Genomic DNA, 27,727 nt, shown 5'->3' on the forward strand with positions numbered 1-27,727 from the left:
GAAACTCCAACACATTAACATAATTTTTGACATCACTAACACGCTTGCATGAATTTTTCTTTTGTTCCTCTTTCTTTTGGCATTTCTTACCGAAAGAAGAAGAAGAACGAATAGAAAGTAAAAAAAAAAGCGCGACATTAAACGAATACAGGCGTGGAATTTGTTTCTTTTATCAAAAATTAATTAAATTATCTATTCTTGCGGTTTTTGTGCAGTGAAAAATGAATAAGACGCATTTGAAAAACTGCATTAGCAGTGAAAAAGGCTCTTTGAAGCCAGTGTTAAAAATCTCCAAAGATTGCTCGACGCGGAAAGTGTGGAATGTGCGGTTTCTGAGGGCGAGAGTGGAAATGCTGTTTTTATAGGTCCAAGTGGAAGTACAAATGATCCTTTAATTCAAAATGTCGTTGATAATAATAAACCAAGTGATATTCTTCAGCAACTGTTTCTAAGGCAAGTCGAGCAATCAGTTTGTCGCATGACGGGTGAGATCAGCGACAAAAATCTCCATGAGACAGCGAGCCTCTTGCCGATGCAATCAAAAACTGTCGTAGCACTAGTGGAGGAAAAGCTACGCGTCCTCGAGTACGCCCAAGCTTTCACAACATACCTTCATAAAATAAAGGGGCTATCTCAAGACATATCTTATGTTGGGCGCCAGATGTTTATAGATGAACTCATGGAGAAATTCAATTGGGGGGCAGGTGGAAGGGCGGGCTTTATCGGAACTGACAATGTTTGACAAAGTTTTGCGAGGTAGGCGTTAAACGAGATGGTATATATTTTATATTTGCCCCCCAACAATGTTTTATTATTTTTATTAGATGTTTTTCAGAAGCAAGGCAATCAGGAATTCGAGAAGGCTATACGAAGGGCGCATTCACAAAGAACAGCTGTTTGTTTTTTCAAATGACTGTTCACTTATGGTATTCTGACAGGGTTGTCGTGAACGCAACAAAAAAAAAAACGATTTAATTGTAAATGGCAAATTTGAACCATTTCTTTGCAAAGTACTTGGTATAAACTTACACGTTCGAAAATAAAGCAGTTTTATTAAACGATCATTGGGATTACAAAAAACCCCTATTCGGAAAGAGCAAGGATCATGTGTGTGCATGAAGTATCCTCACTATCAAATCAGGAAGGGAGCTCTTCAAATAGGCAGACGCATTAAAATTAAACTGTTTTAAGCTGCATACAAAGCTAGGAACAAAATGTAGGTCTAGGTTATTTGTGCAAAGCGGAAAATATTGCGCGGGAACTCACCAAAGAAAAAACTAAAGGATAAATAATCAAATAATGTACCTATGTGAAAAAGGATGCTGACAGCTTCCACACGAAAAATCACCGACACAAAAAATTGTCAAAATCTATCGAATACATACAAATTTTTGGCGCATGCGCAGCTGCGAATATTCCACTCGTTCATCGGGCAAGTTATCAATTCGATTTGGAATCTCTACAGTTAGTTATCGTAATAAGATTTGTGTTATATAAATTTGTAGTGATTTTATTTTATTTTTATTCGAAAGAAACGGGCAGGAAACTGAATTATTTCGAGCCAGCACTGCAAGTAAATATTAAGAGAAAATATTAAAATATTTGGAACGAATATGATTGCAAAAATTTGTATCCAGTGACAAATTGTAGTTATAAGTAGAACATTTTTCACATTTGCTTATTTCATTTTACCCTTTATCATGATATATTTTTTCATATTTGTGTGTGTTTGTTAAGTTATAATGATGAACGCATCCATGCATCCAGATTCGAGATGAGTATTCAAGTTGATTACATAAATTTATTGGTAATTTGGAATCGTTACGCCCAGTCCATTTATGGCAACACGTCTTAACGAATTACTCTTAAAAGAGTGAATTTAAAGCGAAAAAAAAGAAAATTAAACTTCTGCTTGTCATATAAAATCGAACAGCTCAAGCACATCTACTCACGTAGTAAAATTATATATAGACATCATAACCACCGTCACCTTCACCATCAGCAGCGGTCGTCGTAATCACCGTCACCAGCCCGTCAATTGATTGCTTTCGCCAAAATGTCATTCATTGATAAATTAAAATCAACACCATTGCCGCCAATTAAAAACATTCTAAATGTTGCCGTGCAAACAGCACGTCAGCACATGCCCGAGAAGAAGGACTACGAGCAACCAGGCGGCAACGCAACAGGACAACAGCAACAGCAAAATATCAAAACACATCCTCAAGGAATGTTTAATGCAGGAACAGCCGATGGCCAATATCAAGGTAAAGAAAAATTGTTTTACGTATGTATGTATGTATGTGTGCACGGATTTGTATTGTTATATATCGACATATTATGTGCCCTTTCTTAGCAAAAACCCAGTTTTTCAGGAGAGCAAAAAAACCCCTTTGGCAGCTACATATATAGTAATTTGCTTATAATATGAAGTACGCCAACGAGAGGTGAAAAGTCCCGTTGTATACAAAAATCAGTTTTTACTTCCTTTATATTTGTTTCGTTTGACGTTTTTCCGCCAATTTCCATACAACATTGGGTACTCTTTCAATTCATTTTTGAGTAACTTACCGGAGAGCTAGAGTCCGGTAGCTTGGAACACATGTCGCAACCCGGTGATAATTTAACCTGAGAGGAAAAAAACTTTCCCAAGTTTTCCAAGGATCGTAAAAATTTCAAAATACGTCCGAACTTGGAAATTTTGCTTTCGAGTTTCGAGGAACTTTCCGATATTTAGAACTAAGAAGCTTTTAACGAAGATTTGGGTCCTCAGTGAACTCCACAAACAGGCGCCAGGAATTGTCCGATGAATCCAGTACTCAAAGAACAGTACCCAAAACTTGGGGAAGAGGAACGCATACTCCCCAGGGAAACGCGAGTCACTCTAGCTCAACTTCGTTCTGGATACTGTAACAGGTTAAACTCTTACATATCCAGAATCAACCCAGACATACAAAATGTATTGCAATGTGTCCCCACATGACACCAAACATCTCTTTAATTGTAATGTGGAACCAACGCCTCTAACACCCCTTTCATTATGGTCCACCCCTGTCGAAACAGCAAGTTTCCTTGGACTTCCATTAGAGGATATTGATGACAATTTGTGATCGGTCGCACCTATTAGGTGGCGCGAAGCACTGCTACAACAACAACAACATTTGGGATAAAAAGATTTTCTATATAGGACAGGGATCAAAATATTTGGAGGCATGTAGAAAGTCCACTTACAAAATGGAAATCTTGCGACCGCTATTTGAGTAGAGCTAGATTCTTGAAACTAAGATCATATTTCTCAAAGCCCCATTATAACGCTACATGAGGGGAAAAATTGTCGCTAGGCCGTCTAGGGATTGTGAAAATTCAAAAAATCATACGATGTTTGAAATTTTTCTTTCGAGCTTTCAGGAGTTTACAGATAACCCCGAAACATGAAACTTTGAACGATGCTTTGGGTTTTATTAGGTTGTAATATTAAGGATAAAACAGTTTTTTATATGGAGAGGGATCGGGATATTTAGAAAGTTTATTTACAACATGTGGAATCTTGCGACCGCTATTGAAGTAACTTCTCGTAAAACTAGGTTCTTGAAACTAAGAACTTACTTTAGAACCCTATGGCAATGCTAATTTCAAAGTAGCTTCTCGTAAAACTATGTTCTTGAAACTAAGAACTTACTTTAGAACCCTATGACAATGCTAATTTCAAAAGACGTGGCACCACCCACATTTCGAAGAAGAAAATTTGGAAGTTTAACAAGCCGCAAATCAAAAGCCGTTAAAGATATTACATTGAAATTTGGCAGAGACACTATTCTTGCCAAATAATATAGATTGAGTAAAGATTATCAAAATCGGTGAAAGACCACTCCCTAAAGGTCTAACCTTAACAAAGCTTGCAATAACTCTATGTTATTTAACTACATTTCACTGATATTTTACCTCAGTAGGGGTATGGTTGTCGGATGGATGTCGTATACTAGAAAAATAAGCTATATCTTGGCGAAAAATAGTTGTGTATCAATGATATTTCACTTACCAAGTTTTATTGTAAGAGGAAATTGGGAGAAATTCTTTTTAATGGGCGGTGCCACGCTCCCATTCCGATCAAGCATTACACAACATTTCTAGAACCTCAAAAAAAAAATTATCTCTTGTAACAAAATTAAAAAATGTTATTTATCTGAAATGAACTGTACAATTAAAACTCACGTTGAGTATATAATGTTCGGTTACATCCTGCCAGTTCGAAATCGCTTTATCTCAAATTCTTTTTCAAAAATTATTTCAACATTTATTTCAAAAGGGCCATAACTCAAATTTTTTTTCATAAACGCCTTATAACATGTGAAATGTATTGAATTTGTGCTCAGTTAGGACGTTTTGAAACAAATTCTGAGATGGACTCATATTGCGTACATTTTACGATCAGTGATTGAAAACTATTTTCAATCAAGCGACAACTGTGCAACTGTAAAGATATTTCTAAAAATTAAAATAGGTTATGGATCTAACAAGTCCTATTCATTTCGATCACGGATCGTGCCACGGGCCATGAAGACAATAATGCCAAAGTTATATATTTGGGAGGGTCAAAACTCTGCTGACATTTCAGAACAAACCTCTAGTAATTAAATCATGGACTGTTCCTATAATTAATAATAGCTGTGTTTTTTTTTACATCTAAAGATGTTTACGCTTAAACTTTATATGGACTGCTAAGCGTCAAACTTTATCTACTCTTCTGAAATTGCTGCGCATAAAATTAGTACTCCTAAATTTCAAAACGTATTATACTCAGATGCAACTGAAATATGTGTCTATGTTTCACCTCTACACTAATTCTATGTATCACGACTACAAATGGTGTGTGTTCACTATTCATCGCAACCGATTCAGCTATATGTTATACTTTATGGCCACCAGAGGTTTGTGTATGCGCTTTTCGGTACAACATATTCTGTAGCTAGTTGCCGCTAGATGGGTCTCCTAAGCATTATCTAAGTGAGGATACGCGTTTCTATTTTTTACTCGTAAACGTAGACGTATATACGTGTAAAAAAAAAACTATGACAATTGCCAGTCACCGAGCGCCAGAATATGGGTGTCAGCCATGACGCAATAAAACCAGACAGGTGAACAGTAGTACAACAACATTTGACGGTCCTTATAATCCGCTCATTAATTTCGAAGTAGTAGGGGGGGAAAATTGTTGGTACTATTTTATTGCTTTTGTACTACTTTGGTAATATGATGCGCGGAAAAGAGCCAAACTCGATGTATCTTCACAATGGAAATGGGGACATGAAAGAAAAGAGAGGAGTTGGATTCCCTCGGAAAAGTAAAGAAAACAAGAGGAAGATGGGGGTAAAAGTAGGAATAAAGGAAACGGTTTGAGACAAACTATAAAGAGGTTAACAGGATAGTTAAGAATGAGGGTAGGATTAAGAATAGTAGTGAGAGTTAGACTTGGAAAACAGCAAGAGCGGGAAGAGTAAGAGGAAAAGCGGCAAGATTTAAGAATGAATAAAATGTCCGTTTGAGGTAAACTAAAAATTTAGAGGGGAGAGGAAATAAGAAAAGAACAAGTTTAGACAGGGGAGAGCAGGTGGATAGACAGAGAAAGTCAGAACAATGTATTTCGGTTTTGATCATACGGCTGGAGTTTTTCGTGTTGGTGTAAACGTTTCCAGGGTTAGCCAGAGCTCTTTAAATTAAAGTTCTGATAATCTGAAGTTTGTTTGCCATGATGTAAATCTATAAGCTCTGATTTGTTGAAGCACCGTTGCTGCAAAACTTAGCCGCTATTTATTTTTAAACCAGCGACCACTTTCTGCTTAATAGATATGCTCCTCAATGCTTGGTTTACTTACATAGATAAGTGTTGGGTCTTGGATGGTATACCGTCAATCCCGAGTATTCGTATTACAAGCCTTGCAGATCCTCATCCTCAACTTCATGGTTTTGTTCCACATCATCTCATTGACGTAGGTTTCCATATTCCTTAGTGCTGGACAGCGTGATTCTCTAAAGATCCAACCATTCAGTTCCGTTGACAAAAACTTGTCCATTTCCTCTCAGGAAGAGAAAATACAGCTTCCCACAAAAAGAAATACAGACCGCAGGCGATACATACCATTAGAAGAAATGTATAAAATTTTCAGGCAAAACATCCAATGTGAGCATTGTGAATTCATACAAGGGAAAGATCTTTCCATTCCTACATTGCCACTAACCCTGTCATCGAGTACCAAGTATCTGAGACTAACAATTGACTGCAAGTTGAATTGGAAAGTATGCATCGAAGAGCGGGTACGGAAGGCCTGCATCGCCTTCTATGCCTGCAAATCAATGTTTGGTAAGAAATGGGGACTCAAGCCAAGCATGGTACTTTGGATATACGAGGCGGTTGTGCGACCGGTGCTTACCTATGGTTCCATGGTCTGGTGGGAAGCTCTAAGTAAGAGCTACAATATCACCAGCCTGCAAAAAATCCAGCGCACTGCGTGTGTTGGTGCCATAGGGGCCGGACGCACTTGCTGCTTTATACCCCATTTTGCACCTGCTTCCGATCGGCTTGCATATACTTTGTACATCGTCACAAACCGCACTGAGACTCAGGGAGTCTGGGTGTTGGAAGGATACTCAGCAAGGGCATAGTAGTATCCTAAATAAACTTCCGGATAATACATGTAGTACTGAGACAGATTACTACCCTCGCAAACTGAAGTTTGAGTACGTTTGTAATACCGCCATTCCAAGCAGGAACGAGTGGAAGATCAACCCGGGCATAGGGGCCGACGACATCCAAATCTACACTGAGGGCTCCAATATGGAATCGTGAGTGGGTGCCGGAGTCTACTCTGAGTCCCTAGATTTGTCTGCATTATTCAGACTCCCATCGTACTGCAGCGTGTTTCAAGCAGAAATCGCCACGATTTGGCAAGCCTGCAAATCACTGGAGGGCTTGAATGTAGCTGGTAAAGTTTGCATCCTGTCGGATAGCCAATCACCGATAAAAGCGCTTTCCTCACCACACATTAACTCAAAATTAATGTGGGCTTGTAAGCGACTCATATCCCAGTTATCCACCAACTTAGAACTATGCGTTATCTGGGTCCCGGGTCATAGGGGGATAGAGGGTAATGAGAAGGCCGACGAGCTGGCACGCAGGGTCTCATCGGAGATGAGCGAGGAAATATCCAGTGTCGAAGTAGGCATACCCTTAGCAGTAGCCAAGGGGAATATCCAAAGCGTCTACTTGAAGAAAGCACAAATAAACAAAGTGGGGTAACATCACCACCTGTGCAATATCAAAATCCATTTGGCCAAACTATGATGGAAGGAGGACGAGAAGTCTTCTGTACTAATCCAGGGCCAACACACGCAAACTGATAGCAGTCTGCATCGGTCATTGGGCAGTATGTACGCATGCGGAAAAGATGGGCATTCCGTATAACGACTATTGCAGAAGCTGCAAAGATCAAAATGCCAGGGAGACAGTAGAACACTTTATGTGTAAATGTCCGGCTCTAGCTAGAGCCCGACTAAGGTTCCTTGGAACCCCGTTTCTAGAAGACCTCAGAGGTCTATCTGTGATAGCAATCCCGAATATTCTTAATTTTATCAACAACTCTGGCTGGTTGTAATACATTGACCATAACGAATTACATAGCATCAAAACGGCTTTAAATAGCTACTTGGGCGACCAGGGTCGCAGCCATTTCACTTACCTACCTACCTATATTGCCATACCTACCGGTCAAATATTACCTGACAGGGAGATTGGCTGCCGCGAATAGCCAGATAATGGAAAAAGGTTTCTTTTTTGCTCGCGGTTATTGAATTGAAGTGCCATTAATTGCCCATTTGTGTTTCAAAACTGCTTTTCTAAACAAAAAATCAGACAACATATTAATTTATATTTCTAACATCTGAGTAATAGATAAAATGTTTGGAAAACATTATTGAGCATATGATTTAAGTAACCGAACAGCGATTGAACAGGTGATTGAGGCTGTTTACTATTGTGAACATTTTTTTTTAAATCTCTACTTGTATGAATGCACAATGCTTGCAACAAAAGTTGGAAAATAGCTTTTTTTCGTGTTTCAGTGCCGCCCGATCTGCCGTTCTCCATAAAAATACGTGCAATCTGCTCTTCCTGAATAAGATTGCTTTAAACGCGTCTATATGAAAAACTGCTTATATGACGAGGCTTTAAGAGTAACGCTTGCAGTCCATGGTGGAATAAGCCGTCAAAATTCTTCTTTGTTCTGCCATTCGGCTATCTGAAAAGTTTTGACCAATGTTGTCCCCAAAAAAGTGTTGCTTTTTACATTTTTCAGGAGTAAAATATGCCACTTTTAGAACTTTTTTCACATAAACTATTAGGTGAATATCGATGGACCTTCACTGGATCTAATTACAGGGATTCATTATTTGGGTACTTTGGTGTTGGCTTCCATAAGTAAGGTCGTGCTAAACTATTACGTCCATATTGTTGATGTTTCTATTATATATGTATGTTTAATTTATTTTTTATTTTGTTCCCAAAAAATTTAAACAGGGCTTTGTTAAAACAAACTATTTGTATTCACGTCATATCCAACCAAGGATTTTCCCCTGTGCAGGTTTTTCCATTCCTACAACAAGAACACCAGAACTGTTGTATTATACCTTATTTATGTAAAAACTTCGCTAAAACAATGGTGTTGTAAATATAGTTAAAAAACTAGTAACTCACTGTTGTTGTTTTACTTAAAAATCATGATAAGAGGAATATTAGAGTTATGGGTTGTAATTTACAATGTATGAATCCGGCTCGCTTCGGATGAACATCTTCTGGTTCTAGGACGACTGTCGCGGGGCTAATATATCTCCTGGAATATTTTAGTAAATCATAACTTGGTAAAATTTTTGGGGGATCTTCTGATCAAGTTTGTATAAAATATTAGAAAGGAATATGTTTTCCTTCTGACTCTCAATGTAATGTAAACTCTCACTAGTCCTGTGTATCCCCTTTTGCATTGGCGTTAGGTGGCTCTGATATGTCAAAAAAAAAAAACAGTTTCTGCAATGGCTTTCGTAGCAAGGTATTTATTTTTCTACTCCTATTTTTTCAAAACGGGTAAACCCTTTCCTGACCATTGAAAACACATCCCTACCATTTCAGATAGCGTTCATATTCTAAGTAAAGGCAGAGACAATTTAAGATAGAGATGTTGCAGGTACGAAAAATAGTGTGAAGCACGCTTCACAAAATTCTAGTAGGCCACATTCACCATTTACCACAGCAGAATTTGTTAAACTACCACTGTCTGTATTTATTATTTAAAATTATTTGTACACTTTTTATTCAGCTAATCTGTTCAGAATTTTAATTTTTAGTCTCTAAAACTCCAATCGGTGTATTTTGTGTGCTTAAATTATGTTAAACATTGTGCTAAAGTTTTTGGTGTGGTGCAAGTGACCTACTAGAATTTTGTGAAGCTCCGCTTCTTTCCACTGAAGTTCGCGCATGCAATATCTTATTCTTTCAAAAATATTTGCTAAAAGCTGGGTTTCCTCGGAAAACGGTGCCGCTATATTACGACCGCTAAAGAACGGTTGCTATACTCACCGTCATTAGCGGCACCGAGTTTTTGTAAAGCTGGAAGAACTTATCCAGCCGATTCCATCGATGATATTTTGACTAAATTGATCCCTTTTCCCGTTTTTTTGCCTATTTTATTTTTTTTATTTGTAAAAAGATTTTCAGTAATAAACTTGAAGTCTGAATATTTGTTTATTTTTAAGGGTTTGACAAAATATTTACGGCTTTCAGAATAGCGGTGGCGAAAAACGTTGATGAACGAGTTTCTACCATCATGACGGCCGTAATATTTTATGTCCTACCGCTATATTACGTTACGGAGAGCTTCACCCTCTTCTTAGTTTCCACGTAATTAATTTTATATTGCAACATTTTTGACAACGTACTCTTCCGCTATGTAGCGGCCGGTATATAGCGGTACCGCTTTCGAGGAAACCAATCCTAAAGGAATATGGAAACATACTGCTGACGTCACTGAGATGATTGAATATCTGGAACAATGTCATGAAGTTGAAGATGTGTAGGCTTGTAATACGAAGCTCGGGAGGCTTGTAATACGAAAACTCGGAATTAATGTTATACGGTCCCAAGACCCAACATTTACCTATGCAAACCAAGCGTTGAAGTAGGCTCTTTGAGCAGAAAGAAGGGGCTGGTGTAAAAATATATATAGAGGTTTAACAGCAAAGATGCTTAAAGAAATCAAAGTTTTTGGATTTACCTGACGGAAGAAAACATTGGCTCGTCAGAACTTTATTTTAAAAAACTCTGGATAATTCTGGGAAAGTTTAAACAAACATGAAATACTCCCGGCGGTATGAACAAACCTGACAGACATTGTTCTGACTTTCCACCTACCTCACCTCTGTCTAACCCTTTTCCTTTACCCTCTGCATTTAATATTTTTATTAATCCGCTCTTTAAATTTCCCTATCCCTATCATTCTTCCGTAAATTTTCCCTCTTTACTCACTCCCCATCTTTCTCTTGCACTCTTTACTTATGCGAATTCCTCCAATTGTTCTTCTATTTTCTAGTATATTATTTCTTGTCCTCGTTTCCAATGTGGAGATATATCGAGATTGGCTTTTTTCCGCACATTGCATTACTAAGGTGGTAAAAAAGTAGCAAAATAGAACCAACAGTTTTCCCCCCTTACTACCTTAAAATTCATGACCGCATTATGAGGGCCGTCGAATTTTTGTTGTTGTACTACTTACTTCTCCTGTCTGGTTTTTAAATCTAAAAGCTATTCTTCTAGCATGTTGTTTTATAAATATTGTGACGAATATTAGTGACACCAAGTGATACTCACATCACAAGTCTGATGCTAAGTAAATGAAGCCACAACAACAATAAAACAAGCAGTCAATTGTATCTACGTAAACGAATCAATCATTATGTCTACACCAGGGATGCACCTTAACGTTAAGATAATCGTTTATCAAAAAATTTCCACCGTTTCCGTTGAAACACTTCGAAATATTATCGATAAAGAAATTATCAAGATAAATTGTATCTCGTTCTTAACCGAAACGAAAAGCTTTCGTTAACGTTAAAAACGTTAACAAAAACGTGATACTTTATGTTTGAATTGTGCTGGCAATGCTATAGCCATGTTGAAGCCGTAAGGTGGTAAAAGCGAGCGGACATACACGCACAAACTCCATGTAGTTTGTTTGTGTAATTCGTTGGTGGTAATGTCAAAAATACTCTGAGAAATGTTCGTACTGTCAAAATTCATGAGAAAAGTTGCAATCAGCTAGGCTAATGCTTTCACCTTTAATGACTCCGCCATCAATCAGCTTTGCCAGCGTAGTTTGAAATTAATAATCAACATAAACGATTTGATTTCGTTTTGATATGGCAGAAAACGAATCGAAATCATTTCGTTAATTTGACGTTCTCAACGTTAACAAACGAAACGAAATGACTTTGTTTCGTTTATTAACGTTAATTATCGTAACGAAATGATATCGGTTCGTTGGTTAAGCATGCCTGGTCTACACATATGTACGTACACGCAGCAGGGAGAAACGCACAAACCCATGTATATATCTTATCTGAGATGCTCCCAAATGTAGGCAATTATCTGTGGAAGTATCACTCACATATACACGCGCATATGAGAAGCTATAACGTGCATCTGTAGTTATGTTATAGCTGGTAGCAAATTCTAGAAATAGAAACGCCCAGAAATATGTCAACGAGGAAACCAAAAAGTATAAAAGCAGCAGTGTTTTAAGCACGCTATCTGTTGAGCAGTAGAAGTGTTATTGTGAAGTACTTTAATAAAGGCCATTTTGCATTATTGAATAGTGGGGTTATTTATTCAACAGTTTAGTGATTCGAACGTTAGTAGAAGGTTGCAAATAAGAGGAATTGCACTAAATTCGTTACAATATAAATACCAAGCAAATGGCCGGAAATTGGCAATACTAATATAAATTTATATTATTTATGTTTTTACCATTTAAGCTCAAATTGCTGAAAAGCCAACTGAACTGAATCCTTTTCGTAATCCAAATGGATGGGCGGATACGGATAACGGTGAACACAAGAAAGAGGAATATCAAAATACGTCGTTTATTGCAAATGAATATGATGGAAGATATCAACAAACGGACGGCTTTAGGTAACTAAATTGTATGCGTAAATGTAACTGCAGCTATCTAAAAAATATTTTTAAGTTTCTTTTATACTTCGCAACTAATAAGCAGACCTGTTAAATAATGATTACTAATGCTAATGATTACTCGTTCAATTGATTATTTTCTTTAAAAGCCATTTAATGATTACTTGCCATTATTTTCTATTTTTAATGATTACTTTCCAATTGATAAAAAAAAAAATCAAAAAAAAAATCATAATTTTTTACGATTATTGAAAAAATCAAAAATAATCAAAAGTAATGAAAAAAGGGTTTTTTGATTACTTTTGATTATTTTTCATTATTTTTTCGATTTCTTTTATCCGCTTTGTTGAATTTGCAAAATATAAAATTTTATGGGAAATATCCTAGACGTACTCATAAGGAATTTTAAAAAATTTCAACCTAATTGACATATGTTAATAAATTTATCTGGGATATAACAACCTTTGGTTAGACATGATGATGAATGACAACTTAGAGGATCGCTCCAGTTGGAAGTGAAACTATCAACCTAAGTAGTGTTACTCATACATATTGTTTGAGCATATTGTTTTGTCGTAAGACAATAAGCACTCCCCCGCAAGGTATTCGTCGGATACATTTATAGACACGATAATTTGTAGGTGGGTATGTATGTACGCATATGCCTAGATAAGCGCTCACGATATATCGTTACATCCACCAATGTACTTGTATGTACAAAACAATCACTGCATAGCCATGACGTAACTCAAAATAGTGGATATATTTATTTTGGATGTAACAAAATTGACTAGACTTAAGGATGAAACCATAAAGGATCGTTGCTAAATGAAAGCTTTTGGACGCCATCCTATGAATCCAACATTTTTTTTACATATGGTCTGGGCAATTAAACAAATCGCCGTTTTCGATCCCACATTATTTTATATAATGTTGGTGGCGGCCACCGTGGTGTGATGGTAGCGTGCTCCGCCTATCACACCGTATGCCCTGGGTTCAACTCCCGGGCAAAGCAACATCAAAATTTTAGAAATAAGATTTTTCAATTAGAAGAAAATTTTTCTAAGCGGGGTCGCCCCTCGGCAGTGTTTGGAAAGCACTCCGGGTGTATTTCTGCCATGAAAAGCTCTCAGTGAAAACTCATCTGCTTTGCAGATGCCGTCCGGAGTCGGCATAAAACATGTAGGTCCCGTCCGGCCAATTTGTAGGGAAAATCAAGAGGAGCACGACGCAAATTGGAAGAGAAGCTGGGCCTTAGATCTCTTCGGAGGTTATCGCGCCTTACATTTATTTTTTATTTATTTTTATCTATACGATTTACTATTGCATCCTAAAATGTACTTATATGTAGAAAATATCCCGTGCATGCACCAAACGAAAATGTTCCTTTCAACAAAAATTACCACAAAATTAATCAAAAATAATTGAAAAGATCAAAAATAATCATTTACTAAAAATAATTGATTACTAATGCAAATTCAAATTTAACAGTTCCGCTAATAAGATATTTTTAATAAAAATTTATAACAAATTGTAGAAAAAGCACTGCAAGACTCGGACTGATGACTTTAAATTGTCTAACATCCATAACTATAAAATATTGAAAAACATGTTGGGAGATAATAATGGCCCTCTAGGCCATCCCGACCTTCCACCCCGTAGATCATTGAGAAACTGTTAAAGAAACACTATTCGCCACGCGTTGATAATCGGGTTGTAGAAGCTATATATTGCGCTGGCAACCCCTTGAAAGGGTTGCGCTACACAACCTAGTAAGGAAGGCTAAGTTCGGGTGTAACCGAACATTATATACTCAGCTGAGAGCTTTGGAGACAAAATAAGGGAAAATCACCATTTATCAAAATGAACCTAGGGTAACCCTGGAATGTGTTTGTATAACATGTGTATCAAATGAAAGGTGTTAATGATTATTTAAAACGTAGTGGGCCTTAGTTCTATAGGTGAACGCCTTTTCGAGATATCGCAATAAGGGTGGACCAGGGGTGACTCTAGAATGTCTTTGTACGATATGGGTATCAAATTAAAAGTATTAATGAGATTTCTAAAAGGGAGTAGCCCTTAGTTGTATATGTGAAGGCGTTTTCGAGATATCGACCAAAATGTGGACCAGGGTAACCCAGAACATCTTCTGTCGGGTACCGCTAATTTATTTATATATGTCATACCACGAACAGTATTCCTGCCAAGATTCCAAGGGCTTTTGATTTCGCCCTGCAGCACTTTTTCATTTTCTTCTACTTAATATGGTAGGTGTCACACCCATTTTACAAAGTTTTTCTAAAGTTATATTTTGCGTCAATAAACCAATCCAATTACCATGTTTCATCTCTTTTTTCATATTTGATACAGAATTATGGCATTTTTTTTCATTTTTCGTAGTTTTCGATATCGGAAAAATGGGCGTGGTCATAGTCGGATTTCGGCCATATTTTATACCAAGATAAAGTGACTTCAGATAAGTACGTGAACTAAGTTTAGTTAAGATATATAGTTTTTTGCGCAAGTTATCGTGTTAATGGCCGAGCGGAAGGACAGACGGTCGACTGTGTATAAAAACTGGGCGTTGCTTCAACCGATTTCGCCCGTTTTCACAGAAAACAGTTATTGTCGTAGAATCTAGTCCCTACCAAATTTCACAAGGATTGGTAAATTTTTGTTCGACTTATGGCATTAAAAGTATTCTAGACGAATTAAATGAAAAAGGGTGGAGCTACGCCCATTTTGAAATTTTCTTTTATTTTTGTATTTTGTTGCACCATATAATTACTGGAGTCGAATGTTGACATAATTTACTTTTTTACTGTAAAGATATTAAATTTTTTGTTAAAATTTGACTTTAAAAAAAAATTTTTTTTAAAAGTGGGTGTGTTCGTCATCCGATTTCGCTAATTTTTATTTAGCACACATATAGTAATAGGAGTAACGTGCCTACCAAATTTCATCATGATATCTTCAACGACTGCCAAATTACAGCTTGCAAAGCTTTTTAATTACCTTCTTTTAAAAGTGGGCGGTGCCACGCCCATTGTCCAAAGTTTTTCAAATTTTCTATTTTGCGTCGTAAGGTCAATGCACCTACCAAGGTTCATCTCTTTATCCGTCTTTGGTAATGAATTATCGCACTTTTCGGTTTTGGTTGTAGTCCGATTTCGTTCATTTTAAATAGCAATCTGAAATGAGCGCCCAGGAACCTACATACCAAATTTCATGAAGATACCTCAAAATTTACTAAAGTTATCGTGTTTACAGACGGACAGACGGACGGACGGACATGGCTAAATGAATTTCTTTTTTCACCCAGATTATTTTGATATATAGAAGTCTATATCTATCTCGATAAGTTTATGCCGTTACGGATGACCGTTATGCGAACAAAGTTAATATACTCTGTGAGCTCTTCTCAGCTGAGTATAAAAATATGTACTTGTAAAATATCGTTAGCTTAATGTGAAAATATGCTAAGTCACTTTTTTTGAAAAAATTGTATTTTAATGCAGTTTTAAAACTGAATTCAAAATACATCGATCACAAAAAAAATATTTAAATTTTTTATTTTTACGTGCTGTGGGCAATGATATGTAAATGTGCTGAGTCGTCAGCTGTTAAAAAAGATGTGCTAAGTCAACCTGTAAATGATATCAATCTGAATTACTAGTCATTTCTTTCTGCGCGCATTTTATTTATTTATTTAATTCATTCAGTTAAAAGTAAATGCTTTGTTGTTGTTGTTGTATTAACGATAAAGACACTCCCCGAAGGCTTTGGGGAGTGTTACCGATGTTGATGGCCCTTTGCCGGATATAGATCCGGTACGTTCCGGTAACAAAGCACTATTAAGGTACTACTAGCTCCACCATCTCGGGAACGATTTATATGACTACATTGAACCTTCTAGGCCATCCCGCCCTCCCCACCCCCTAGTTCCATAAGGAACTTGGGGTCGCCAGAGCTTCGGATGTCAATGAAACAGGATTCGCCACGGTTAGGTGAGTTGAAAATTGGGTTAAAGAAGCTATATATTGTGCTGGCAACCCCTTGAAATTGGATTTACCCAATTGATAAATGCTTTGCGCTGACTATGATCTACTTCAATTCTTACATGTCGATAACTACATGCTTTCTTACAGACTAGTTAAATATAGAAAACAATTCAAGCTTAAACTTGTATAAGCTGTTATTAAAATTAATAACACTACTGAATCGATTTGCTCGATTTATAGTCCTAGTTATAGGTCCATTCATAGCATAATTCGTTTTATGAGTTATTTCGGTAAATAACTTATTATGCGGAATATCATGCAGCGAAGTATATGGAATGAACAAATTAGATAAATCAGAGCAATTCGTGCTAAAATTTATTACATTATAGGCAAGCATGAGCGAGATAAAAGTTCTTCTGTCATGCAAAGCCTGAAGGCCAAGCAATTTGCGCCTGCTGGTATACGATGGGAGGCCGTCTGGCCAGTGAAGCATACGTAAAGCAATTTTGTAAAAATTTTTGGAACTTTCTCAAATATATAGGAGTTAGATTCATATAAAGGATTCCATATTATTGAGCAATATTCAATACCACTTCTGATCAAGGATATATAAAGTGCCTTCAACGTCATAGGGTCCTTAAAGTCACTGGTGTTACGTCTACTGAACCCAACCATTGAAACAAAATTTGAAACAACGAAATCAATGTGACTAGAAAAAGAAAGTTTGGAGTCAAAAATTACAACCAAGTCTTTACTCTCTTGACAGCGATTAAGAGATTTAGCATTTAGTTTGTAGATAAAGTATGTGGAATAAAACACAACACAGCATTTGTTTGATTTTAAAAATAAGTTATTGTCTGCACACCATCCGGCAAAAGAGTCCAGATCAGAACCGTTAGAAATAAAATAAATAAATAAATGTAAGGCGCGATAACCTCCGAAGAGCTTTTAGGCTGAGCTTCTCTTCCAATTTACGTCGTGCTCCTTTTTTTAATTTTTCCTACAAATTTGCGGGACGGGACCTACTTGTTTTATGCCGACTCCGAACCGCATCTGCGAGGCAGATGAGTTTTCACTGAGAGCTTTTCATGGCAGAAATACACTCGGAGTGATTGCCAAACACTGCCGAGGGGCGACCCCGCTTAGAAAAATTTTCTTCTAATTGAAAAACCTTTTTTCTAAAATTAGATGTTGCTTTGCCCGGGGTGTGAACCCAGAGCATTCGGTATGGTAGGCGAAGCACTCTACCATCATACCACGGTGGCCGCCAATAGATAGAAATAGTTTCACAAATAAATAGTATTTTTTGTAATTGTTTTAGTGTTATATTTCAATCACTAAAGGGGAGGAGTGATGGGGAAACATATTGAGTAAAAAGTGCTAAGTCAAGAGAAAAAATTTGTTTTGAGTGAGGAAATTGTGCTAAGTCATAAAATAGCTGCTGGGTTAGCATACATGATTTTATTTATCTTTTTCAAAGCTTCTACACTCAAAAGTATTGCAACTAAGGTATCCTCATTCAGAGTTTTGAAAAAAAGGTTATTTCAAAAATTATTCAGTTTTTTTCGTCTCCTGTAAAATTCGTAAAAAGTGACTTAGCACATTTTCACATCAAGCTAACGATATGTGGAAAAAATAATACTAAGTGTCAAAGAACTAAAAATAAAAGTACAGTTCATTAACAGCTTACATCTAAGCACATAACATTCGGTTCCACCGGAATTTAGACTTCCTTAACTTTTTATTTTATTATCATTTAGGTACTAGCCCGAACATCGCGGTAAAGATTTGATATGACCACGTTAAATCTTCTAGGCCACCCTTCCGTGAGGGACTTAAGGTCGCCAAAGCCTCACTCTTTTGCCTACTTGATTCCCTTTTGCCTTCACTTCCCTTTTTCCTACTTGATTCAAAATATATAACACTAGTGGGCCAAGGGACTTGGACTTTTAAATTATAGGATCTTAGATCTTTTGAAACTCTTAAAACTTTATGCGCTGTTCTGTCATATCTGAAAGAAAGATTCACTTAAAAATTCGGGAAAATCTGACAAACCGTTAGCGCTGTTATAAAGATCGTCCTATTTTAATAGAAATGTCTTAACTTAAAAATTTTGGTAGCAATTGCACATAGAGGGTTATTGAAATAATAAATCACGTTTTCTACATTAAGGCCCGGTTCAACTCAGTTTGTCAGTCAATATACCCAACAAGCATTTGGGCTTGAGTACCATTAGAGATCATGTTGACAACTAGCATAATGCTCAGATCTCGAAAGTTGTTTCGAAGCAGTGACTTAACTTGAGAATCATAGCGTTCTCAGCAAAAAGGGGAATTCTTTAGTTGTTACTTTAGTTGAAAAAAAGATAGTTCCCAACTTGTATTCAAGTGTGTAAAGATTCCGATGCTACGGTATTTTGACGAAAATAAAATAAAACATCCATAACTTATTTTTAATTTATACCGCTTCAGGGTTTATTTCTCACAAAAAACGGCTGCTGGTTTTGGTGGTACATCCTTGGAGAAGATTTTTTTTACACCACGTCAACTCGATATATAATGTAGGATATCAATTGGAGAATATTCATTTGAGAACTATACATTTCTCAAACTCCCAAAGGTTGGAAAATAATTCGAGAATGAAGTTCGAGATCAACTCGAGAACTATACATTAGGGTGTCCCTTATATGAACGAAATATTTCGTTTTGCAATTATCAAAACGCATACCCTCTAATTCGGTTCAGTATACAAACCTCTGCTTAAATAACAAATTTTAACTTTCCACGTAAACTTTAACCCGTGCCGACAGGGCCTCAAAAATAGCAGTTTCTTTCTTCATCTAGTAGCTAGATCAACGAAAATGTTCATTGCTTTGTTTAATAATAGAAATTTGTATTAAAGATTGTTTAATTTAAATATTGTTAATAGGATTACTCAGAACATTTTCTTTTTAAAGTCTGTTTTTTACAATCTGGATACATATCTCTATGTTCTTGCACACAGCGTAAAAGGAACTGCTTTTGTTCTTCTTCTGCGGTTATCAAACCATGAAAGTCTTGCATAAGTTTAACAGCTCTTTCAGCTGTGTCATTAACTGCTTTTAAGCACAAAATCTTCTTTTTTGCTTCTATATAGGCCACGTTTTCTTCCCACGAAGATATATTTTCCTGAAGGAAACTGCAGTCAACTTTTAGCCTCGAAAATATATTTTTGCTTCTAATAGTGATGAAATCACTCAAAGATTTTTCTAAAACAAGAACAAAAGTTTAGCGTTTAGTAAATAGTGAGCATAGCTTAATACATATGAATAAATATTCACCACATAAAGATATCGACGTTTCATCCTTCGATGGAACGTATCTCTTTCCGGAATCATCAAAGCTTTCTCTTTTTAAGTTAATTACAATGTTCTTCTTGGTTTGTTCATCAACGTCTTCGTCAAAAATTGATAGCAGGGTTATTTCTTCTGATAAATACCACAGGTGGTGACTGAATTTTCCTAAAGCTGCTTTGGAAATCAACTTGTCAACTCTTTCGTAATCCTTCAGGGTCTTTAAAAAGAGTAAGTCTTGATTCGGCGCTTTTACTGCTAAACTGCATCTTAGCCAGGGCTTAACATAAACTGTCACAATGAATAAAGAAATATCTCTAAGCGCTTGTTCGTCCTTGACGCTCATTTTAAATTGAGACTGCAACAAACATATCTTTATAGAGTAAATAGCTCTTGCCATCCACCGAGCTTGATGCAATGTGCCTGGAGGTCTGATTTTAATTTTATTCTCAGAGTTTCCTCCCAAAAAAATAATAGCTAGTTCAATCAGTTCCCGATAATCATCTCGTACAATTGACTTCTCCAGTTCGTTGTAATAAAACTCCACCAATTCATTTATCATCGTCTCACAAAAGTGTTGTTTTACGAAATTAGAGCAGGGTTCGATAGCATTAGGATTAATATTCTTCCAGTTATCTTTGAACTTTTTAAATAGTGGAATCTCGGGACTGGTACTGTCCTCTTGGATTTTAGTTTGAAATACACTTTTGAGCACAAGTTCGTAAACATGATGACGACAAGCAAAAAGTAACAATTCTCTTTCTAATGCTTGCTCCAAAAGCACACAAGCTCCATTCAAGCGACCTGTATTAGATGCTGTCGTATCACAGCACATTATTTGTACCTTATCATTAAGGTTCCAATCATTTAGCGTATTTAGTACTGCATTTGCTTGATTTTTGCCGGAAGAGCTCTCTAATTTCGGGACTGCAAGAATTTGTTCTTTCTCTTCAAACGAAATAACGATTGGCAAGCGTTCTTCTTTAGAGCTTTTTACGTTGAGACTAGGTAACAGTTTTCCATCCCAATGAACAGTAACAACTTCGGGTATGTTATTCTGAAAATCAGATTTAATGGATTCTGCTCTATGTTTTCTCATTTGCGTTCGAATGCGTTGAATAGTGCTTCCACTACAGCTTGAACTACATAAACAGAATCTCGAATGCTGAGTTGACATCTGTCTAAAGTCGCAACCAATTTTGGCGTGATGAAATTTTTTCTTCCTCTTTTTGCTACTGCACTTAAAGAACGAATTGATTGAGAAGTGGAAGGAGTCGGGTCGTTCAGACTTTCTTCAGAGCTTGCAGATTGGTCATGTAATTCTGTATGTGTCATATCCTTGTAAGCAGCAACAGATGTCGATACGGCATCTGAGGGCATTTGTTTTAATCTATATTTCTCTTTTGCTAGTTGTCTTAACCTTGCCTTTTCTTCAATTACAGCCAACTTTTTGTCTACACCCATTAAGCAACCTGGGCGGCCTGGCTCTCTCTGTTTACGTAAGAATACTTTATCTTCTTCTATTTTAATTCTGTTGAGAGCATCAGCATGTGCGATATCGAATAAATTATCCAAATCCTGTTGAAACTCCTCCTCGCGACGTTTATAAAAATCCGGTATCTTTTTACAATTTTTTTGCAGCTCTCGCCAGAACTGATAAAGATCCACAATTTTTTTAACACAATTAGGGAAAGCTCTGGTGGGTATTCTAGCTTTTTCCCACAATATAATGCACTCCCGAGCCACAAGATTTGCACTTTCACTAATATTTAACTTTATTTCGCGAATGTTGAAAAACAGAACCGCAAGAATTTGACGATTCGACGGTAATTTTGCGCCTGTTATTTGGTGATTAATCTCACCCACCAGAAATATACTGTTTTTATTGCTTCTTAGTTCCACTGACATTTTCGAAATGAAAAACCCGACAACTCAAGAATAATAATCCGTGCACGTCTTATTTGAACGAACAGTTATGTAGAAATTTTTTTCTATTAATAAGAAACGCCACCAAATCAATAATATTATCAAATTGTTTTTATTTGGAAAAAGCTAGCGTATTAGGGAAAACAGATTCAAGACGACAACGACGGTGCGGCATCTGTCAAATTATTTTTACACATGTTCTTATGGGGAGGAATTTTTTGGGTACGACACGACAAAGCGGCAATTAATCATGAATGCCGCTGTCGCTAGATTAGATCTATTTCTATTTTGACAGGCGACGGTCGTGGCGTCCTTTTTTCAAATCGTAAAAAATTGTTTATAGAACACCTCATTTCAAATGAAAAGAATTTGATCGAATGTTAACCGTTGAACCTGAACCAACTTGTTTCCAAAGTAATTCCGCACGGTTTAGAGTTTTCGTAATGAGCTTATATTTTTTTATTGAGTATATTGGATTAAGGAGAACCGATCTGAAGGGTATGCGTTACAAAAAAAGACTTCTAAAAATAAGGGACACCCTACTATACATTTTACAAAATTTCTCAGAGGTTAGATAGTGTTGGATATCAACTTGAGAACTATCAGGTTTAAGAATAATTATCAATCAGATATACAGTTATTTAAGGCTGGAGAAATATTTTTGCCACGTTTGTGGGGTAAACGAAATTCAGCTGCAAATTATCTAGATAATAAACACGTAAATTTGTCTCAAGTTCGGGTGTAACCGAACATTATGTACTCAGTGAGCTTCAATTTTACATTTCATTTCAGATAAATTACTTTTCTACATAACACGTGGCATCGCCCGTTTAAAACAAAAATGACTCCCCATTTCCTCTTACAGTAAAACTTGATAAGTAAAATATCATTGATTCAAAACAATTTTTTGCTAAGTTATAGCTTATTATTCTAGCCTACGACCCTTTTAAACTTGTTTTCTATCTAAGTTGCCGTGGTCTTTAACCGATCTCTCCATTTTTTCTAGAAATATTTCCTGCTATAGGAAAATTTGTGTACCCAATTTTATTACGATCCGTTGATTTTTCTTCGAGTTATGGCTCCCGAAAGATTGAAAATTGCTTAGTCATAAAAGGGGCGGTGCCATGCCCATTTTTTTAAATTTGAAGTTTTTCCTATTTATTGCTATAAATCCACTTGGGAAATTAAATACCATTGATATTGTAACGAATTTACTGCAATTCCCCTTATTTGCAATCTTCTGCCAACGTTCGTATCTCTAAACTGTTGAATAAATAACTCCAATATTGAATAATGGAAAAATGGCCTTTATTAAAGTACTTCACAATAACACATACTTTGCAACGAATAGCTTGCTTAATAACCAAACTGATTGATAGATCAAATGAAACTGGCTTCCAGCGCCTCTAAATTTGCTGCCTTTTATACTCTCTGATTTCCTCGTTCGCATCTTCTAGGCGCTTCCATTTCCAGAATCTACTAGTTGGCCACCAGCTCTTAAACTTCTCAGCTGTAACTACAATTGTACGATTTTATAGCTTCTCTCATTGCATACTTTCATGAGTATCGCATATGTATGCATTTGGTTGTGCCTTCCTTCTCAGCTACGTGTACCTACATATGTGTAGACATAATGATTGATTCGCTTATGTAGACACAAGTGACTGTCTGCTTTATTGTTGTTGTGACTTTATTTACTTATCCTCAGACTAGGGATGTGAGTATCACTTAGTGTCACTTATATTCGTCACAATATAAAGCTCTTTTTTTGCAAAGATATAGGTTATTTTATTCGTCCACGACCATTTTAAAAATTGTTTATATAAAAGTGGGCGTGGCCCTTAACCGATTTCGTTAATTTTTCTTCAAAGCATTCCCTATAGTAAAGGCAACCCCTCTGCCGAAGTTTGTTACGATAGGTTTAACGATTTTTGATTTATGATTAGTAATATTTGTAAAATTGATTTTATCAAAAGTGGGCGGTGCCACGCCCATTTTAAAAATGTTTTGCAAATTTTTATCAAGAGTCTCAATATCAGTCCACATGTCAAATTTCAACATTCTAGGTGTATTACTTACTAAATAATCGGGTTTTTTGTGTTTTCCAAAATGTTATGTATATAAAAAGTGGGCGTGGTTATCGTCTGATTTCGCTCATTACCAATCTATTCTGGGTCCAAATAAGCTCGTGTACCAAATTTAGTGAAGATATCTCAATATTTACTCAAGTTATCGTGTTAACGGACGGACGGCCGGACGGACGGACATGGCTCAACCAAGGTTTTTTTCGATACTGATGATTTTGATATATGGAAGTCTATATCTATCTCGATTTCTTTATACCTGTACAACCGACCGTTATCCAATCAAAGTTAATATACTCTGTGTGCAAAGCACGCTGAGTATAAAAATCAATGTTGCCGTGCAAAAAAGCCTACTCCGAAGGCGGCGTTAAACTGTAGCTGAAAAACTGCTTGTAGTTAAAGCTGGAGTCATTGGTGCCGTATGTCGTATCGCTGTATCCGTATACCTAACGTAATCAGCTGTTTATCATTACGACGGTAAACCAAAACCCAATTGGTTGGCTACGATACGGTTACGACCTTAGCGGCACCAATAATCGATTGCATTGATTCTCATAAGATTGGTCGAATCAGCTGTTATTAGGTTACCGATACGGTTACCGATAAAGCACCAATGTCTCCAGCTTAAGTTGGAGTTTGAATTTGACTAGAGTTTAAGCAAACTGGCGTGTAGCCATAGTCAAAATAAACCAAATTTTAAATTTAACAGTAGCTTTTTTAACAGATAGCTCTTAGAAAATGATGTCAAAAAGCTGCAACTAAATTTAAACCCTATTTTATTTCTATTGTGACTATGCGCCACTAACTAAGCTTTGCTTAACCAACTACTGAAAAACAGGGCCTAATAATGGCAAAAAAAATGCAAATTATTATTTTTGAAGCGTTTGCGGCAAAAGATAATAAGTATGGCTTTTTAAAAAATAGGCACATATTTGGTTAGATGCAGCATCTATGAATAGTTGCGCATGCAATTTATTTCAATTATCTTCATTCCATTTCAATTTTTTATTCTTAAGCAAACTTGATTTGGCTGCTGGCTCTGTATGAAAAGGAAAAGTTAATTATTGCATTCAAAAAAATTGAGATTCCACTAAGCTTCTTTCTATGTGAAATTGGTATCAGACTTTATATATAACGTATATAACGTAAGAAAAAAAATAAATGTTTTGACAGAAAGTGTATGCATTTAATTCTCACAGGTCAAATTCTTATTTACATAAATATCTTTTCCTTAACACGGCGGCCGTGGTGGTGTGATGGTAACGTGCTCCGCCTACCACACCCCACACCGAAGATCCCGGGTTCACGGCCCGGACAAAGCAATATCAAAATTTTAGAAAAAAGTTTCTTCAATTAACATTGTGCTAACGGGTTCGCCCCTCGGCAGTGTTTCGCAAGTACTCCGAATGTACTTCTGCCATGAATAGCTTCTCAGTGAAAACTCATGTGTCTTGCAGATGCCGTTCGGAGTCGGCATATTATAAGAAAAATTAAAAGAAGCACGTCGCAAATTGGACGACAAGCCCGGCCTGAAATCTCTTTATTTATTTATTTTTTCACATAGTATACCACCTTAAGTCCTTTGCGATTTGTGAAAAGTGATTAATAAAAAATAAAATTCATACCTATTAACAATTTTTGTTGTTCGAACCCGCGATCATACAAATCAGTAGGCCGATATAACAACAAAAATGGTTAATACATCCCAGAGCACGGGGGAAAAAGTGTCAATAAAATATGACACTATGGCAGCATTGCCATCAAACAAGTCCAATTCTTACATCATCTCACACATTGGCACGGACCAGAATAGAGGTAGGATTAATGAAGACAAACAAAAAACCGCTGTGATAGCTGAATGGTTATAGCAGCGGCGCCTAAACGTTGCCGTTGAAGGAATTTAGCAGTTCCCGAAATGGATCTATACAACGAGCTTTGGCAGTTGTCTAAATTTTTTCTTTCTTCTATTCTAATTTAAAAATTTTTTCAATTAAGGAAAAATTTATCATAACAATAATAATGATAAAAAATTATTGTTAGACCTTGAGCTCGATTCGAACCCGCGATTCATACCTATTCTGTGAAATAACCAAAGTTTTCAGTTACAATATTTTAAACCGACTTCTTCAGATACGCATTTATTATTGGTTTCCCTGAGTATGACTTTTATGTTACGACCCTTCTATTAAAATAGGTCGAGATACACAGATGCAAACCTGTAAAAAACTTTTAGAGACTTCTCGAAACTTAAGTTTTTGAATTATCTTTATTATTTCTTTCAGACAAGGAAGTGTTGCATCAGATGGTAGCTCGTTTGTGTGTGAAGGCGAAGGTGGCGGTGGAACTAATATCGATGAATATCAGGCAGCATGGAATGTTACTAATGCCATTCAAGGAATGTTCATCGTTTCATTGCCGTTTGCAGTGTTGCACGGAGGCTATTGGGCCATCATAGCAATGGTGGGTATAGCTTATATATGTTGCTATACGGGCAAAGTACTGGTACAGTGCTTGTACGAACCCGATCCCAATACAGGTCAAATGATACGTGTACGTGACAGCTACGTTTCCATAGCAAAGGTTTGCTTTGGGCCCAAATTGGGTGCACGGGCTGTTAGTATCGCACAACTAATTGAATTACTTATGACGTGTATCCTTTATGTGGTAGTATGTGGTGATCTATTGGCGGGCACTTATCCAGAGGGATCCTTCGATTCACGCTCGTGGATGATGTGTGTGGGTATAATCTTGTTACCAATGGGTTTTCTTAAATCATTGACAATGGTTTCGACTCTTTCATTTTGGTGTACAATGTCGCACATTGTTATCAATGCCATTATATTGGGTTACTGTATATTACAGATCGGTGAATGGGGTTGGTCGAAAGTGCGATGGAGCATTGATATGGAAAATTTCCCCATATCGTTAGGTGTTATTGTTTTCTCATATACTTCGCAAATATTTTTACCTTCTCTTGAAGGTAGTATGATCGATCGGTCAAAATTCAATTGGATGTTGGATTGGTCGCATATAGCAGCTGCAATATTTAAAGCCGGTTTCGGTTATATTTGTTTTTTAACTTTTCAAGATGATACGCAACAAGTTATTACGAATAATCTGCATTCGCCAGGTTTTAAGGGTTTAGTTAATTTTTTCTTGGTAATAAAAGCAGTACTCAGCTACCCTTTGCCATACTATGCTGCTTGCGAATTGCTGGAACGAAATTTCTTTCGAGGCCAACCAAAAACGAAATTCCCTACAATATGGCATTTGGATGGTGAGTTAAAAGTTTGGGGTCTAGGATTTCGAGTTGGGGTCATTGTAGCAACGATTATGATGGCATGTTTCATTCCACATTTCTCAATACTGATGGGTTTCATTGGCAGTTTTACCGGCACCATGCTGAGTTTTATCTGGCCATGTTATTTCCATTTGAAAATTAAAGGTCATCTCATGGATCAAAAAGAGAGGGCGAAAGATTATGTCATTATCGGTCTTGGGGTTTTGTTTGGCGTAATAGGCATTTACGATTCAGGTAGCGCTTTGATAAGTGCGTTTGAGCTTGGGTTACCATTTTAAAGGAAAGACAAATTTCTATTTAGCCAATTTTGGAAACAAGAGTATACCCAGAATAGGTAATTCAAAATCAAAATGAACCAGCAGCGCTAATAGCTTGTTATATTACCAAATATCACGATAAAGATTTCGTTCCGTACAGTATTTGAAAAAAAAAAGAAGAAACTTTTGAGAAGCATGCTTTTGCTTAATTTAGTTCCATTACTTTAAATTTTATTTTGAGGTACTGAAACTTGTTACAAATTATTTTTTTTAAATATGTATGTACACTAACGCTTAAAGTTTAGCTCAATGAGTCGACTTAAAAAAAAATCATGTCTTCCAAAATAATATATGTGACAATATAAAACTCGTAACGAACAAAATGTCTTCCAAAACGATAAAAATAATAGTTAAATATAATTACGATTAATCCAATGCATATTTATGCATATTTACTTCCTTAGTTTAGTTTAAAAATAATCTTGACACATGTCTTCCAAGATATACACTAATGTATATCTCATTTAATACTATAGATAGATACTTATATATAGATATATATATATATATATATATATATATATATATGTGTGTGTGT

General features: G+C 36.4%; 1 protein-coding gene across 1 annotated transcript; it reads left to right on the top strand.

The window, feature by feature from the left end:
- Positions 1–1,421: 1,421 nt before the first annotated feature.
- Positions 1,422–27,656, top strand: VGAT (vesicular GABA transporter). Its single transcript, XM_067773759.1, has 4 exons — positions 1,422–1,573; positions 1,738–2,267; positions 12,073–12,229; positions 25,854–27,656. Exons 2-4 carry the CDS (start codon positions 2,057–2,059, stop codon positions 27,148–27,150), a joined length of 1,665 nt encoding a protein of 554 aa, XP_067629860.1. The 5' UTR covers positions 1,422–1,573; positions 1,738–2,056; the 3' UTR covers positions 27,151–27,656.
- The last annotated feature ends 71 nt before the right edge of the window (positions 27,657–27,727 follow it).

Source organism: Eurosta solidaginis, chromosome 3 (assembly GCF_040869045.1).
Source record: "Eurosta solidaginis isolate ZX-2024a chromosome 3, ASM4086904v1, whole genome shotgun sequence".
Classification (NCBI taxonomy): Eukaryota; Metazoa; Arthropoda; class Insecta; order Diptera; family Tephritidae; genus Eurosta; species Eurosta solidaginis.